This window comes from Nyctibius grandis, chromosome 6 (assembly GCF_013368605.1).
Source record: "Nyctibius grandis isolate bNycGra1 chromosome 6, bNycGra1.pri, whole genome shotgun sequence".
Classification (NCBI taxonomy): domain Eukaryota; kingdom Metazoa; phylum Chordata; class Aves; order Nyctibiiformes; family Nyctibiidae; genus Nyctibius; species Nyctibius grandis.
Window position 1 is genome coordinate 28,134,802 of NC_090663.1, and position 16,458 is coordinate 28,151,259.

General features: G+C 42.3%; 1 protein-coding gene across 10 annotated transcripts in view; it reads left to right on the forward strand.

Moving 5' to 3' along the window:
- Positions 1–16,458, forward strand: part of LIMCH1 (LIM and calponin homology domains 1) — a 188,135-nt gene that overhangs the window by 97,576 nt on the left and 74,101 nt on the right. For 8 of the 10 annotated variants that reach the window (XM_068403830.1, XM_068403832.1, XM_068403835.1 and 5 more), the window contains 2 exons: positions 12,232–12,338; positions 15,652–15,682. In XM_068403830.1, coding sequence (XP_068259931.1) covers positions 12,232–12,338; positions 15,652–15,682 — 138 coding nt within the window. Of the gene's footprint in view, positions 1–6,978; positions 7,060–9,675; positions 9,715–12,231; positions 12,339–15,651; positions 15,683–16,458 lie in introns of those variants that run through there. The other 2 variants (XM_068403838.1, XM_068403839.1) reach the window with 2 other exon arrangements.

The following is a 16,458-nucleotide window of genomic DNA, read 5'->3' on the forward strand; positions in this document are numbered from 1 at the left end:
GTAGTATCTTTTATTAGACCTGCTAATATAATTAGGGAAAACATAGAAAAAATTTTAGCACATAGATTTGCTTCACAGAGGTGATCTTCACTACTACTGTAGTACAATATCTTAGCAGGAGCACATATATAAATAGCTTTTGAGAAGCATCTCTTGTGCCATGGCTTAACTCACAATTGCTTCTGCAGCAGTCAGGAAAGGCAAAGGTTTGTTCAGCAGTGTTTGGTTGTAGCTGATGGCTGTACGCAACGTGTAAAGGGCTTGTTTGTGTTGGAGCTTAAGCTATTTGCAGTGTTCCTTTGGATTACCCCAGGGGTGTGCTTTTTGGGTATATCACTCAGGAGGTAATTCAACTTTATTCATCTATGAATTTTTTTTTTTTGTATGCAGGGTGATAAGCTTTAACTGTGTGTCTAGTGAAAACTGTACTCTCCCATATTTAATGCTTAAGTTAGTTTCTTTGATGGTCCCATTGCTTGGACTTACAAACTGGTTTTGTTTTCACAGTATCTGGTGTAGTAGTTCTTGTGACTTAAAACTCTAGATTTAAAGTTTACGTATTTTTGTTTACTCAAAGCAGTTTGTTTGAGATGGCTGCCTTTGAGATCTCCTAAATCCGTAGTCAGACTATGTACTTTCCTTAACGCTTTATCGTGTCCTGATAATCACACACAAATAAACCAAACTTGGAAAACAGCATGTTCTCCTTAGTTGTGAATTTCTTGCCCGTTTTTATGTTTTGCTGTAGAGCTTGGTTGTGGGGGCAGCAGCCGCAGGAATGTGCTGAGAATGGAGAGTGTCCAGTTTCCTCAAGAGGATGTCCTAAGGGAAGCGTTGTGGCAGTAGCCGTGGTTTCAGGGTTCCTTGAGATCTGTGTTTAGGTTAGTCATACTCCCAGCACTTACAACGTGAGTGCAAATAAAGGTCAAATTTGTCTTTACGACCATTTTTTCCCATCCTTCAGATAGACAGCACAACTATTGTGTTAAAGTTGGATAAGGGGGATAAGGGTAGATGTAGGGATAAGAAGGGGTAGATGCCACAGATGCTGAGCTACAGTTGCACTGAGAACATTGCTGTTGTGACGTTTCTTTCCTTCTTGTCTTTTTTGTAACTCTTTCCCCAACCTGCTCTATGGTAAGTTTTGTATTGACCCACTTCATAGCCCAACCAGCAAGGCAGAGGGAGGTAAAAAATTGCTAGGGGAAATCCCATGGGACAGGGTACTAGAAGGTAAGGGGGCCCAAGATAGTTGGTTAGCATTCAAGGACTGCTTCTTCCGAGCTCAAGATCAGAGCATCCCAGCAGGTAGGAAGTCAAGCAAGGGTACCAGGAGACCTGCATGGTTAAACAGGGAACTGCTGGGCAAACTCAAGTGGAAGAAGAGGGTGTACAGATCATGGAAGGAGGGGCTGGCCACTTGGACGGAATATAGGTCTGTTGTCAGAGGATGTAGGGAGGCAACTAGGAAAGCTAAGGCCTCCTTGGAATTAAACCTTGCAAGAGAGGTCAAGGACAACAGAAAGGGCTTCTTCAAATACATTTCAGGTAAAGCCAACACTAGAGGCAATGTAGGCCCACTGATGAATGAGGTGGGGGCCCTGGAGACAGAGGATAAAAAGAAGGCGGAGTTACTGAATGCCTTCTTTGCCTCTGTCTATACTGCTGGAGGCTGTCCTGAGGAGCCCCGGACCCCTGAGGCCTCAGAAGAAGTCAGGATAGAGGAGGAGTCTGTCTTGGTTGATGAGGGCTGGGTCAGGGACCAATTAAGCAACCTGGATGTCCATAAATCCATGGGCCCTGATGGGATGCACCTGCGGGTGCTGAGGGAGCTGGCGGAAGTCATTGCTAGGCCACTCTCCATCATCTTTGCTAAGTCGTGGGCAACGGGAGAGGTGCCTGAGGACTGGAGAAAAGCGAATGTCACTCCAATCTTCAAAAAGGGCAAGAAGGAGGACCCAGGTAACTATAGACCGGTCAGCCTCACCTCCATCCCCGGAAAGGTGATGGAACAACTTGTCCTTGGTGCTGTCTCTAGGCACATCAAGGATAGGGGGATCATTAGGGGCAGTCAACATGGCTTCACCAAGGGGAAGTCATGCTTAAGCAACTTGATAGCCTTTTATGAGGACGTAACCCGGTGGACAGATGATGGTAAAGCTGTGGATGTGGTCTATCTCGATTTCAGTAAAGCGTTTGACACGGTCTCCCACAGCATCCTCGCAGCTAAACTGAGGAAGTGTGGTCTGGATGATCAGGTAGTGAGGTGGATTGTGAACTGGCTGAAGGAAAGAAGCCAGAGAGTGGTGGTCAATGGGACAGAGTCCAGTTGGAGGCCTGTGTCTAGCGGAGTCCCTCAAGGGTCGGTACTGGGACCAGTACTATTCAATATATTCATTAATGACTTGGATGAGGGAATAGAGTGCACTGTCAGCAAGTTCGCTGATGACACCAAACTGGGAGGAGTGGCTGACACACCGGAAGGCTGCGCAGCCATTCAGAGAGACCTGGACAGGCTGGAGAGTTGGGTGGGGAGAAATTTAATGAAAGATAACAAGGGCAAGTGTAGAGTCCTGCATCTGGGCAAGAACAACCCCATGTACCAGTACAAGTTGGGGGCAGACCTGTTGGAGAGCAGCGTAGGGGAAAGGGACCTGAGGGTCCTAGTGGACAGCAGGTTGACCATGAGCCAGCAGTGTGCCCTTGTGGCCAAGAAGGCCAATGGCATCCTGGGGTGTATTGGAAGGGGTGTGGTTAGCAGGTCAAGAGACGTTCTCCTCCCCCTCTCCTCTGCCCTGGTGAGGCCGCATCTGGAATATTGTGTCCAGTTCTGGGCCCCTCAGTTCAAGAAGGACAGGGAACTGCTAGAGAGAGTCCAGCGCAGAGCCACGAAGATGATTAAGGGGGTGGAACATCTCCCTTATGAGGAGAGGCTGAGGGAGCTGGGTCTCTTTAGCTTGGAGAAGAGGAGACTGAGGGGTGACCTCATTAATGTTTTTAAATATGTAAAGGGCAAGTATCATGAGGATGGAGCCAGGCTCTTCTCAGTGACATCCCTTGACAGGACAAGGGGCAATGGGTGCAAGCTGGAACACAGGAGGTTCCACATAAATATGAGGAAAAACTTCTTCACGGTGAGGGTGACCGAACACTGGAACAGGCTGCCCACAGAGGTTGTGGAGTCTCCTTCTCTGGAGACATTCAGAACCCACCTGGATGCGTTCCTGTGTGATATGGTTTAGGCAATCCTGCTCCAGCAGGGGGATTGGACTAGATGATCTTTCGAGGTCCCTTCCAATCCCTAACATTCTGTGATTCTGTGATTCTGTAATAAGTTCTTTCCATCACAGCAGAAGGAACCATGATTTGCTTTTGTGGTGGTGTCTCTCCTGTCCTTCTGTTTTTACCCATCTGACTCCGGATTTGCAAGGTGAATTCCCAGCAGCTTCTAGGAGTGCTTGGCTGCACTTCACTGTACGTGAGCTTGTTTTTAACACTGCTCTTGGTGAGCTTTATTCGTCAAAAATGTGAAAAGTGGGTAACAGAAGAAGTCATGAAACTGAGGCTCCAACCCTCATAAGCCAAGCACTATCATCTGGTACTAAAAATCTGTGGAGAGGGAATGGAAAGGAAACGCTGTCCTCTTCCTTGGCCATAGCACAGGTCTTCCCATATAATATGGCATCAGATAGGCACCCCCTCTCCAAGATTGGGTAAAATCTGACATCTGGCTGACATCTGGCTGTGTTTTCATCAGCATTGGAACCAGTGAATAGCCTGGAAATGCTTTGGGCTTTTTTCCCTGCCTGCCTATGTTCTGTCTTCATTGCTATAAACAAAGCCATCTTACTCAGGGTGTATCTTGGGTTTGTCAAATCTGAGAGAATGCACATCATCTGATTGCTCTCTCCCCCAAAGACAAGGATGTTGACTGAGCCCCCATTGGTTTGTTTAAATGTTTTATTTGTGCCTTCGGAGATAATGACCTGATGCAGCAAGGAGAAATATCAGGACCGACTTAACTAGTGAAGTCATAGGTTCAGCCTTGTGCTTGTGCTGTGTGCACCCCTCCCATCCCCCCGTGGTTTGCTTTTGCCTGTTGAGTTGAAGGCTGCTCTTGCTCACGTTCTTTCATATGGTCCCCTCCCATTATTTTCTTCTCTCTTTCCCTGTTATCCTTCTGTCCTGTCCACAGTGTCTCTTCCCTCCTTTTACATCATACCGTGCTAAAAATTTGCAGAAATAATGTACATCATCCATTCTGTACCCAGCATGAAATTTTCACTGCCTGCCCAGGACTTGCAGTGCCATTTTGTATCCTGAGCTCCTTGTATTTGCATTTCATTGTACACAATATGGCCATTCTTTTTTGGGGGATTTTAGTTATAACCATCATACAAATGATAGTAATACACTGCATTGCATATGAAGCTTATAAATGTAGTTGAAATTTGTTACAGGGCAAAGATCTTAGAAAGCAAATAATCTGATGGTGAAGGACAGTGTCACGGTTTAAAGCTGGGCTGGCGATTAAACCTGCAGCAGGCGCTCTCTGTTAACCCTCCCCCCCCACCCGAAGGGAAAGGGAAAAGGGAGAGAGACTTACGGGTTGGAAAGTTAAAACAGTTTTAATAAACCTATAATAATGAAAAAGAGTATAATAATAATATTGGAATAATCAAATATATACAAATATATATACAAAACCAAGATCGAGCTCCCCCGATGTAGGCAACATCACCACCGGCACTGCAGGGCAGGCTCCGGGAAGGCCCAGGCTGGGCCTAGCGACGGTTGAGAGCTGGATTCAGGGATGCACAGATCGGGATCGGGGGCAGCAGGAAAACAGTCGGAGTCCTCCTTGGACACCGGCCATAGCAGAAAAAAGCAAGAGCCCGAGAGCGAGACCCTCGTGATCCCCCCGCTTTATACCGAGAATGACGTGTATGGGATGGAATACCCTCGTTGGTCAATTTTGGGTCATCTGCCCTGTCTGCTCCCCCCTGCAGCTGCGACCCCCCTTCGGCTCTTCACTCATAAGCAGTGAGGAATTCAGCAGTGACCTTGGTTTCTCTAAGACTAAGTACAGCAAGAGCCTTACTGCACATCATCCCTACCGGTGCCTCAGCGATAACTACAAACTTCGAGCGTTATCAGTCCTGGAAGCAGACACTGTCTGCAAAACATGCAGTTAGTTTCAGAAAGTGCAGTTACTTAGAGGAGACTTAGCTGAAAGTAAAAATCACTGAAAGGAAAATCGGCCTGGTTTAGGCCAAACCAGGACAGACAGATTTAGGAAAATGTCAAAGACAATTTCTTGAGTAGTGCTGCTGTACTTCTGATTTTCTCAAAGAATTGCAAGCTTTTAATTTTAAACCTGGTGCTTTTTGATATCCGGAGGACAAGTGTACTCACAATTTGATTTGCTTAATACGTTTCATTTAGAATCATAGAATCATTGTGGTTGGAAAGGACCTTTAAGATCATCAAGTCCAACCATTAACCTAGCACTGCCAAGTCCACCACTAAACCATGTCCCTAAGCACCACATCTACTCGTCTTTTAAATACCTCCAGGGATGGTGACTCCACCACTTCCCTGGGCAGCCTGTGCCAATGCTTGACAACCCTTTCAGTGAAGAAATTTTTCCTAATATCCAATCTAAACCTCCCCTGGTGCAACTTGAGGCCATTTCCTCTCATCCTATCGCTTGTTACTTGGGAGAAGAGACTGACACCCACCTCACTACAACCTCCTTTCAGGTAGTTGTAGAGAGTGATAAGGTCTCCCTTGAGCCTCCTTTTCTCCGGACTAAACAACTCCAGTTCCCTCAGCTGCTTCTCATAAGACTCGTGGTCTAGACCCATTTATTTTGAGCTTGTTTTGTAGAGCCCCCCCCATCAATTCTTGTGGTGTGATTTTGAGTTTTTTTGTTGTTGCTTATTTTCAGTTTATTAATGTAGATGGAAGGGGTTTGTGTTTTATATGAGACTAATAATTGGAACTATTAGCAAAAGATTTTGCTGGATGCCAAAAATGCCAAGAGCAGCTCTCTGAAAAGGTAAACGGAGTATGTTCTTTCCTTTGCCCAGCTTTCCCGTCACACACTATCAAAGGAGGATAAGTTTTATACTACCACAGTAGTGTAAAGTAGTGGTGTCAAAGTTGTGCGCTGTCTTCTTGTTCTGGGTACTTGCAATTTTCTGATCTAGTGAGCCTGGCTGGAAGCAGCAAGGATGTAAGCACCTTGGTAGGAATTGGGCACTTCTAGCTAGATCTTTGGAGTCTGGTACTAAACATCTTCTGACAGCCTTAGGTATTATCTGAAGATCGCTTAGAGCCACGTTTGGGGTTTCTGGTGTGTTTTGTGTAGTTGCAGTATGCTCCCAATAGACCCATTTTCTTCACAGAGTTTTTAAGGTGTATTTTGCCTTTTTGTTAAGGGAGCGGGGCTGTTGTTTGAGGAGGCTCATCTTTTCGTTGTTGATTGTCAAAAAGAAGCAGGAAAAGGCTTGGCTTTCTGTGCGAAGACAGTCTTTGCTGTCCTCTCTGCTGAGCTCCTAAAGGCACTGCCGGTCAGGCTTTCTGGCCTGCTGGTGGTCCTGGCAGGCCTGGCCCTTCTCCCTGCTCCTGCAGCCCTGCCGTCGGAGTCCTACACTTGCATCTCACGCCAGCCTGCGTTATTCCGGCCATTTTAATCTAATCGTCTCTCTATTTATTCTCTGGACCTATTTTTTGCCTTCAGGGCTCCCATGGTTCCACACACGGTGATCATTTTTCCTTCTTTGCCCTTCTGCTGCGTTCTGCTGGCGTGGGTGCCGGGAAGGGCTGGTGGGAGCGGAGCCAGCCACCCCACGACAGCCCTGGCCTGCCTCACGCTTTCGGGGTGCTCTCCGCACCGCGGCTCCGGCGACGGCGGTGGGTGGAGTTTGGGGTTTGCAGTCCCTGCCAGCGGCAGCTGTGCGGCTCCCGGCTGGCCGGCCAGCCGGCTGTCATTCCTGCAGCTCCGCAGGTTTATTGCGCTTTGGGAGGCGAGAATCGGGTCAGGCTGACGGGCTGGTAAGTCCTGCTTTCCCTCAGTGGTCCCCGGGTCGCTCTCTTTCTTCTTTTCCCCATGTGGCATTTAATTTTCATTAGGTGAGGCTATTGTGTGCCGGAATCCTTTTGTGGGGTGTATGCAGCCTTGTCTCCCCGTACTGCTGTGGTGGGGCTTGCCGTCAGTTCTGGTGTGCTGTCATCCTTCATCTTCTGGAGATGAAGCATCCGAAGTTTCTAAGTGAACTTTTTCTGACTAAGATAGAGTTGCTTCCAAATCTATTGATTTGGAATCTGTCCCAGAAAACAATGTTTTGTGAAAGTGTAGTTTTACTGTATATATAGTAAAGTGTACTGTGTAAACAGTAAAACATATATCTAGTAAAACATATACAGCAAAGCCTATTGGATAAATAGTAAAACATACGCACACATACATACGTATTTATGTGTGTGTATATATATATGTATATATGAAAATATGAAAAGTTCCCAGCCTCACTCATAGAAGTTTTTCCCTGGTGGGCTTGAACTGAATATTTCAGTGTTTCCTTTCCATCTGCTTGTGAATCAGTCAAGATCCATTGCTTTTAATTAACTAAATTATCACCACCAATTATTTATAGAAAAAGGAAAAATGAGGGAATTAGGAAGAAATGTTGAGAGTAAACAAAAGGCTTTTAACAGTCTGTATCGGAAATTGCTCAGAAAAGCAGTTTGGAAATATATATATATATTTTTAGAAATTTTCCAATTTATTCTGGAACGGGGAAAATTTCAGCATTCCAAAAATGAAAAAGGCCACCTGTTTGTCTGCAGCTGTCCTGCAAAATAACGTGGTGCTACTGGCAACTAATAATATCTCCAACTTGCAGAAGTGGCATGCACTTGGCATTTTATTCAGCGTTCTGTGCAGACATACAGCTTGGCTTGCTTTTGTTTTCCCCGAGTTTATCTGTATATCTCATCCAGGCCATGTAGTAGCACATGTGACAACTGATGGTTCCACAGTGATAAGCTGCAGGTCTGATTTGCAGGGTGGATACAGTGCGAATATTTTGTATACTATTGTGGCAGATGAAAGGAATGGAACTGGGCCAAATTCAAGCTGTTTGCCATTGCATCTGATCAGCAGATCCTATGGAGAGAATTTGCCTGCTGTGAATATTTGATTCTCGCTAGCTTGAACTATCTTGTGTGTTGGCAGTGCTACTGTGTGAATTTGCGGTGGCTTTCCAGGGTGTCTGTCCTGCACAACTGCCAGTTTCTGGGTTTGTTTTTTTTTTTCACAAGGATCAGGATTTTGTAGTCCGCTTCATGTGTGAGGAAAATGACCTAATGTTATACAGTGAACATTTTTTTTTGTATTTATAGCACATGGGTTATCAGTCTTTTAAAAAAAGAAAAAAAAATTACAAGCGAGCAGTGTGTTACCTTCATGGCAGTGTAACCCCTCTGCCTCCCATTCTCTCTGCATTACCTGCAGGAGGTTGTCCTGGCAAAGTGATTTTGTAGATGTGAGTTGTGCAGGTTACACAGCAGAAGAGATGAAAAGGTGACGGTGTAGAAATGCAGTCTGAGAGCAGGAGCAGCTTTACAGTCCCTTCCTTCCCATGCATCCTTATGACTGAGGACTCAGGGAGCCAGTGCCCCATGCTCCTGTTATTCCTTCCCTGCTCCTCCCCAACCCTTCTTGCTGGTTTGTGTCTGGCTTTCTGGAGAGTTTGTAATGTTTTGTGTGTTGGTTAATTTTTCTGTTCTGAAATTCAGCATAGTAAAACAGTTACATTAATAACTTTTGCATTTCTAATACCTAACAAGTAAATGACGTTGCTTATAGTGCTGATCTAACAGTAACTGTCAGGACTCTGCTTAGGCAAGCAGAAAAGGGTTGGGGTTTAACCTATCAGTGGATCCTGTGCCTGTGTCCTCTGTCTGTCACCACACTGAAGCATTTGTCTTCTGTAAGCAGCCTGTTTAGAGTTGATGTCATTTTATGGAGAAAACATAGATAAAATTTTATAGATATCTACAGATATCTATAGATTACAGATTTATAGATATAGAATTTTATACTCAAAAATAGGTAAAATTTGCAAAAGAAATTTAAACTGTAATCTGTAAGCTCACTTTTTCTCTGGGTGTACAAAGACAAAAACCAGAAGATTTTTTGATTGAATAGTGGTGTGGGCTGAAACCAAGAGGAGCCAGGAGGAGCCAGCTGCAGGTCCTTGGGGGCTGTAGGAGATGGCGTGCTGACCAAGTGAGCCATCCTTCATCTACTCCAGTTCTGCAACTGTAGCAAGTAACCACTCAGAGAAAGGCAATAGCATCTCCGTTTAATGTATTGAGGAAATTGTGTGTTAGTGCCTTGGAGGGGCTGCCAGAGGGACTGAATTCTCGTCATGTGTCTTCTGAGACCACTGTAAAAGATGTTGCCCTGTTAACTGAGGCATGGCAGCTGGCCGCGCTGCGATCCTGCCATTGCAGTGTGACCCATTTGCGCGACCTATTTATCTCTGCCAGGTTGTAAGGAGCTGGACATGCACGTTAGGTGTGTATATTCAATCCCTTATTTAAGGTAAGGATGTTTTATGTTGCTGCTTGTAAACATTTTTTCGGTTTTTTTTTCTTTTTTAGTTTCTTCAACAGCAACACAGAAGTGGCACTTCAGAACAGGTGACTAAAAAAATTGTGTAGTTACAGCTAACAGATATGGAGCTATAGTTTCTTTCAAAAAATTAAAGCAAAATTTTCTGAGAACTGAAGAAACCAGGACTTGGCCAATGCAAGGTGCAGTAATACAGAGAGAAAGCTTTCCTGGGAGCTGGGTCTTCATAAGACTCCTTTCTCCTTTAGCAGCTTAGGAGTGTTGTTCTCCAGTGTCTCAATAGAACTAACAAATGCAAATTTCAGCTGTACTGAAGCAAACCAGGAAAAGTTTAGTTTTGCAGGAGTATGAATTTTGGCTTGGTGATGTGTAGCTTAGGCAGGTTTACCTGAATATCTGTCACTTGAAAACAATTTCTCTTTTGCCCTTTTTTTTTTTTTTTTTTAATCCTTTTAAACAAATTGCCATTTTTAGGACCATTGGGAAATAAAACTATGAGATTGTTAACAGAACCAAAAACTTTCAGTGCTGGCTGATTGCATCTTGTTGACATGCATGGCTATTTATGCCCATATAAGACACCAGCTTTCTGAGGAATTGTTTGGGTGATGGTGTTAGTGACTGTTGGCAAACGTTATTCTTATGGTGACCATCAAAATAAAAGCATGTACGAAAACAGGCATAGGGTAGTGACACGTGGTTTTTTTGAGAAGTGGGCATTTGTTCATCAACAGAACTGAGTTTCCAAGCTACATGGCTGCCAAATGGCTTGTATTTTTGTTACTGCTTATCATAACTTCGATGTGAACTTTTGGCATAAAGATGGATGCAATTAGTTATCCCTGGAGTTCCCCCTCCTTTGATTGTTTTCTAAACCTATTAGGTTACTATGTCCTGTATATTTTTATTAGGTATTATTGTTAGGAACATTTTTTTTTAATGCTTTTGCATTTTTATTACATTTCCATGTTGCTCCACCCACCATTTGGAAGGGACCAGAACTATCCTCCATCAAAGGTGAAACACGAGTTATTCGCGTTGCAGTTGGAAAAATTATAATGCAAACAGTAACCCAGATGGGGAATTTTACAAGCATCTTTTCATGTCCGGAAAGATGCTGTCTCTCTGGGTTATGGGCTCTCTGCTCTCTCGACTGCTGTTCCTTTCCCCCTGACTCCCCTCCAGAGCTGTTAAGTTTCAGCCAGGGAAGACAGGGAGATTTGGACTCCTCTAAATTTCTAAATCCGTATTTTTTAGTGGTGGGGCTGGTGACAGCGAGCTTTGTGTGCGAGAGAGTTGGCATGCAGAGAGCCGCAGCGATTAGCATGCTGATCGCTGTGCCCCGACAGAATAAACAGGGCTGCTCGCACCGAGCTGTGGCCCTGCCACCCAAACAAAAGCCTGGGAGCAGAAGCGGGGAGAGCCCTGCACTTCACACAGGGTGGGCAAGAGCTGAACGCTGCCCAGGCTCCTCTGCTTCCCAGTTTTTACAAAAATTGAGGTCTCTGCCCCATGCTGTGGTTCTGCTGCTCTCTTAACTCTTCACGTGGCAATTTGCCTATGGTTGGAGGTTTGAGATGAGAGGCCTCGGAGAATATCAAGCTGTATGTTATGTCCTTACTTGTCCACACATCTATCATTGCAATTGCTGATCTAGCAACTTATATATCTAAAAACTTGTTCTCTACTGACCTTCAAGATTTATCTGCATAAGAAAGATTCACTTGTTCTATAAAAGGGGGGTGGTATACATGTATATGTGTAAGTAAGTATAAAACATATATTAAATGTATATGCACACATACAGATTTAATCCCTTCGGTGCAAACCCATGTATCATCACTCATATTTGGTTTGAAAGAGGCTTCTATCAGTTTGTGCTTAATCTCTCTTAGTTATTGATTTTTATTTTTTACACTCTGAAAAGTGAAAATCCTCCATAAAAAGTGTTACAAAATTTGTGTTGTTTCATCTTACAGACAGTGGTCACATAAAGTGTAGCTTCAAGCATTTTATTTGGGGAGAAGGCACCTGCCTCTTTTCCTAGTGGCTTCTGGATGGTTAAGGTTGGAGACGCAAGAGGCTGGTTGTGTTAACTAGGTGTAACTGGCTCATTCCTATCAACATGCAAAATGTTTTCTGAACAAACTGCTTGCTTAAATGCTGGGTGGGCTGTTTCATGTCTGCCTGTCCTGCGCCCTTCAGAAATCCAGCATTTTCATTTCTGCCCCATAACATGCTGAAGCTGTGTCAGCAGCCTACAGGAGCAGGTGAGGGAACGAGCAGGGCTATTTCAGTTCAAGAAGTTGCCAACATGTGGATTTGGAAAAAGTCAACAAGCTTGTTGCAGTTACATGTTTAAAATTAAAAAAAAAAAGAAAAAAAATGTTTCATATTTATATGGTTTTCAAACAAAACATGTACTGACTTAAATTATGTGACTGGAAATGTCTTTGGTTCTTCATTAAACTAATGATACAACTGTTTGTGAGCTGTTACTGAGTCAGGGAGAGGTTGGTTCAGTAGGATTATTTTTTTCAATGAAGAAAAGTTAAAAGTATTTTTCTTTTTTTGCCTCGTTTCAGGATAATATCATCTTATTCTTAAGGGGCTGCAAAGAGCTGGGACTTAAAGAATCTCAGCTTTTTGATCCTGGTGATCTGCAGGACACATCAAATAGAGTAACCATCAAGTAAGTACAACAGCGATTAGCATGTTACAACCTCAGATGCATGTGATGCAGTAGTAAATATTTAAGGACGAGCAAAAAGGCTTATAGAATTGTCATTTGTGTAAAGCAAATAGGAATCTGAGGTTTGGGAAACCTTCAGCGCTGGGAAGAATACATTGTTCCCTTCAACAGGCTTTCTCTATTTTTCCCAGCGAGATCAACCACAGCTCTTAAAATACCGTTTTGGTTAAGCAATGAGATTCTGTGGGACTTAGGGGTTTTCCTGAGTCTAAATTGATGGCATTCTTTTTTGTCTGTGCAACTAATGAACTATGTAGACTGGGGGGAAAAAAAAATCACAGCTCTGTTATTTCAGATTAAACTGTTTTGAAGATGCATTATAGGACATTTATAGGCCTCTCAGACTCTACAAGGTGCAGACATGAGCACGGTCTGTTTATTTTCTAATGAGACCTATAGCTGGGACACGATATTTGGGCTGAGGATGTCTGTGTGGACTGGAAATGCCACAGTTCAGATACTTTTTCACCAAAGCCACACACCTACTACCACACAAACCACCACACACATATTAAGACGTTCTCCTTCCTAATAACTAATTCATGGGTTTTGGGGGGTAAAGTGATTTTTTAAAAAAACTTCCCTTTAATCAACAGCTTTTAGCCATGGTATGTGCACATCCCTCACTGCAAGAAGTACCAAGTACTTAGACGCCAATGCTTGTATTTTCAGCATTTCGCCCCACAAAGTGATTTAAAATATAGATGCAAAACTGGCACAGAAAGAATTACTGGCTTGCCTAAGGTCACACAGAGCAGGCTTGAATCAAAGTCCATGTAGTCATAGGTTGAGGTCTTAAATAGGAATTTTTGTCCTTTTCAGGGAATGCTTTGTCATTGTGGACTAGAGGAACAGAAGCAGTCAAACCATATTTTTCTCTCATTTATATTAATGGCAATCAAGCTCCCCACCTCCCAAAAACAAGAGCACCCCCACTTTCATAAAATTAACAAAATTTGTAATTGGTGTTATTTAGAAGTTTTCCTGAAATTTTTGGGTCTATCATGTTTAATATTAAAAAGCTATTGCTCTACAGACAAGCAAATACTGCTGAGTTGATTGAATGGCCTTGTTTCATTTGGCCAAAAAGATCACTAATGAAATACTGGTCAGACATACCCATTTTAGAAAAGTATATGGAAACAATTTACTAAATTTCAGCGGCATTCTATTTTTTTTTTCCTTCTGGCAGTGGAAGCTGGGCAAGTTTTCATGGTGTTCAAGCACTGTCTGGGAAAATTCAAAGGTTCTGAAAATTGACTTGTCCACTTCCCTTGTTTTAAGGAATAGTCTTCCACTTTTTGCTCCTTTCCAAGTTTCTGGCTTTAATATGAGGTGGTTCTCCCCTGTGCATACCAGTGAGAGGGGGCTATGTAATGTATTTCTTCTAAATCTGGCAGTATTGCAATGAAAGAGGTTCTTCATGACATCCTGTAAGATCATGACAATGAGTGGCTGGAGAGAGTCGCAAAACAATCCCTGATCGCCATATAAAACCCTAATCTTCATATAAAACCAGAGAGAAAGGGTCTTTCTGGTAAGAAGCTTGATCTTTTGGGGTTGAAGATGGTGGAGTACCTCAGAGGAGGCAGATTGAGAGGCTGGGCTGAGCATGGAGCTTCAAGGAGAGCTGTCCAGCATGTAAGCAAGTCAAACCAGGAGTAATAAACTCTGCAGAGCACTTGGCCCTCTGCTGAATATGATGCTAGATAGATGTGAAGTGTCCCACTGGCATGGATTTTTTTTTTTCCCCATCAACTCTTCAAAGAAAGCAGCTGTGGAAATGAGCCAAATGTTTCCCTAGCACAGTCCAAGTTCACGCTGAGTAACTGAGTTGAGGTGTACAAGCCAAGTCCATGACTCTTGTAGAGAAATATGTTCAAGACTGTCTTCTGCTACCTAGTTCGCAAAGCGTGAAGGTGATTTTTTTTTTTCCCCTCTTTGAAGACTATTGGGTTATTTTTTAAACATGGTAAAAATACTATTTGTTCTGTGGTAAAGGATGAGTAAGACATTGTTGCACATGATTAAGATAATGCCATTTTTAACCAGTTTTTTTCATGTAGACATTAATTGAAGTATTCATTAGATCTATTTTTTTTGGAACACTCAGCTTGTAAAAGTTGTGAGCTAATGCTGTAAAGAATTTTTTCGTGACCTATTAAACAAGACTATTTCTCACTGCTATTTTAATAAGAAAAAAATAGGACTGTTTTATTTTTCTTAGTTTGTGGGTATTGGTGGATAAAATTTTGGCTTAAAAAAGATGTTATCAAAAATACTTTGGTTTAGTATTGCCTATATTTAGGCTTTTGTTTTTCTCTCAGATTTAAGTACATTTATTTTTGGTTTTATGAGGTAACCTTTAATGCTGGCATGGACTTACTATTATAGTGGAAGGCAATTCTGTTATAAATAATCAGGAGACAATCTGTACTAAATCTGAAGTGCTCTTAATTATTTTTCAGCCCCTAAATGTGATACACATTTCCTCCATTCTTTTTTAAATGGTTTCTTTGTTGAATTTTGAAATGTTGTTTATGTTTGTGCAAACTTTGTGCTTTGTTTCTAACATAAAACTTCCATCCTTTGAATGTTGGTGAAAAACTAAATTGAGAAGGATGCCAATGTTCAGTCTGAGTGCTTGACTCTATATTCAAAAAATAAATGTTTTCCACTGCAAGTTCAGTTGCAAGTGTCAGGATCTTTGTTGCTTCTCCCATCTGCTTTGTTCTTGTGATGCTTGTTTCCACAGAAGCACCTGCTCCATTTCCTTAATGTTGGGTGATGATTTCCTCAGTCTCCTATGCATGTTCAGTTGCTTCCAGAATCTGTATGGGTTGCATGATTTATCACAGAGCAGAATCTGACTGTTGGATTACTGTGGAACGCATTTTAGCAGTGAGGACTTTGGTCTTCTTTTATGAAGAAATCAGCAACACTGTTTAAAGGAAATATTTTTGGCACTGTCCTACTTCACTGTGGGACCATTATAAACACATTTTCTTTTTGTACTTCCAGAATTCTAATTTAATGATTGAAGTAATGGTGACAAAATACTCCCACGTTATGAATAAATGAACGTGTGAACTACATCGTCTTAGCTTTCATGTGTTTCCAGCCAGCAGAAGCATTCTGCACGCTTTTGTTAGGGAAAACGTGATCTGCTGCATACACACTCTTGGAAAGTGTGTCTGCTTTCTGATTATTTTTTTTTCCTCTTTTTTTTTTGTGTGTGTATGTGTGCAACCAGGAACATTGACTATAGTAGGAAGCTGAAAAATGTAAGTACGTGACTTGGAGTATTTTTTTTTTGTCTGGTTAATCCTGTATTTGGCTTGAGCAAGAATTATGTAATTAAAAATTTAATACAGATGAGCATCACTGAAAAGTTCTTCTGAACATAAACCTAACCACATTCTACTGCAAACTTTGGTGGAGCTGCCATGGCAAAGCAGCCTTAAGATAGAAATATAATGGAGAATGTTTGTCTCTGCTTAATTAAGGGATAAATAATGTGATCTCTGTGCTGTCCATCATGGTTTTCACTGGGAATGGTCTGACTCACCCATGAAGCTACTATTTTGTAGTCTTTTGTGAATATATAGGCATAAAGTAAATTTGCACAAAGTATTTAAAATTAAGCAAAATTATCATTAAATCTGGATGCAAGTCTTTACTGTCAGATTTGCTAGCTTTCTTGTTTTTCTTCCAAATAAATGTTTTCCCAGAATGGCTAATTCCATTTAATTTTCATTTCTTGTTGCTTTAAATGAATACCAATGATAATGGAACCTGTAATTGTTAAGTAGAAAAGAAAATGGCTAAACTTTGCTAGTCTCAGAGTTAGTTATTAACCTAAAGCCTAGCAAGCTGTTTGTCCTTAGTCAGCTGTAAACTGCTATAAATTCATTTTATATTTGATTCACATCCCTATAAACTGCTAGGAAATGCCAAAACCTTTTCCTAATAACTTTGCAAGCTAGTAATCAGGACTGCAGGTAAAAAAAACTAAATTAAAAACCAAAAACATAAACCCCCCCCCAAATTGTTTCATAGA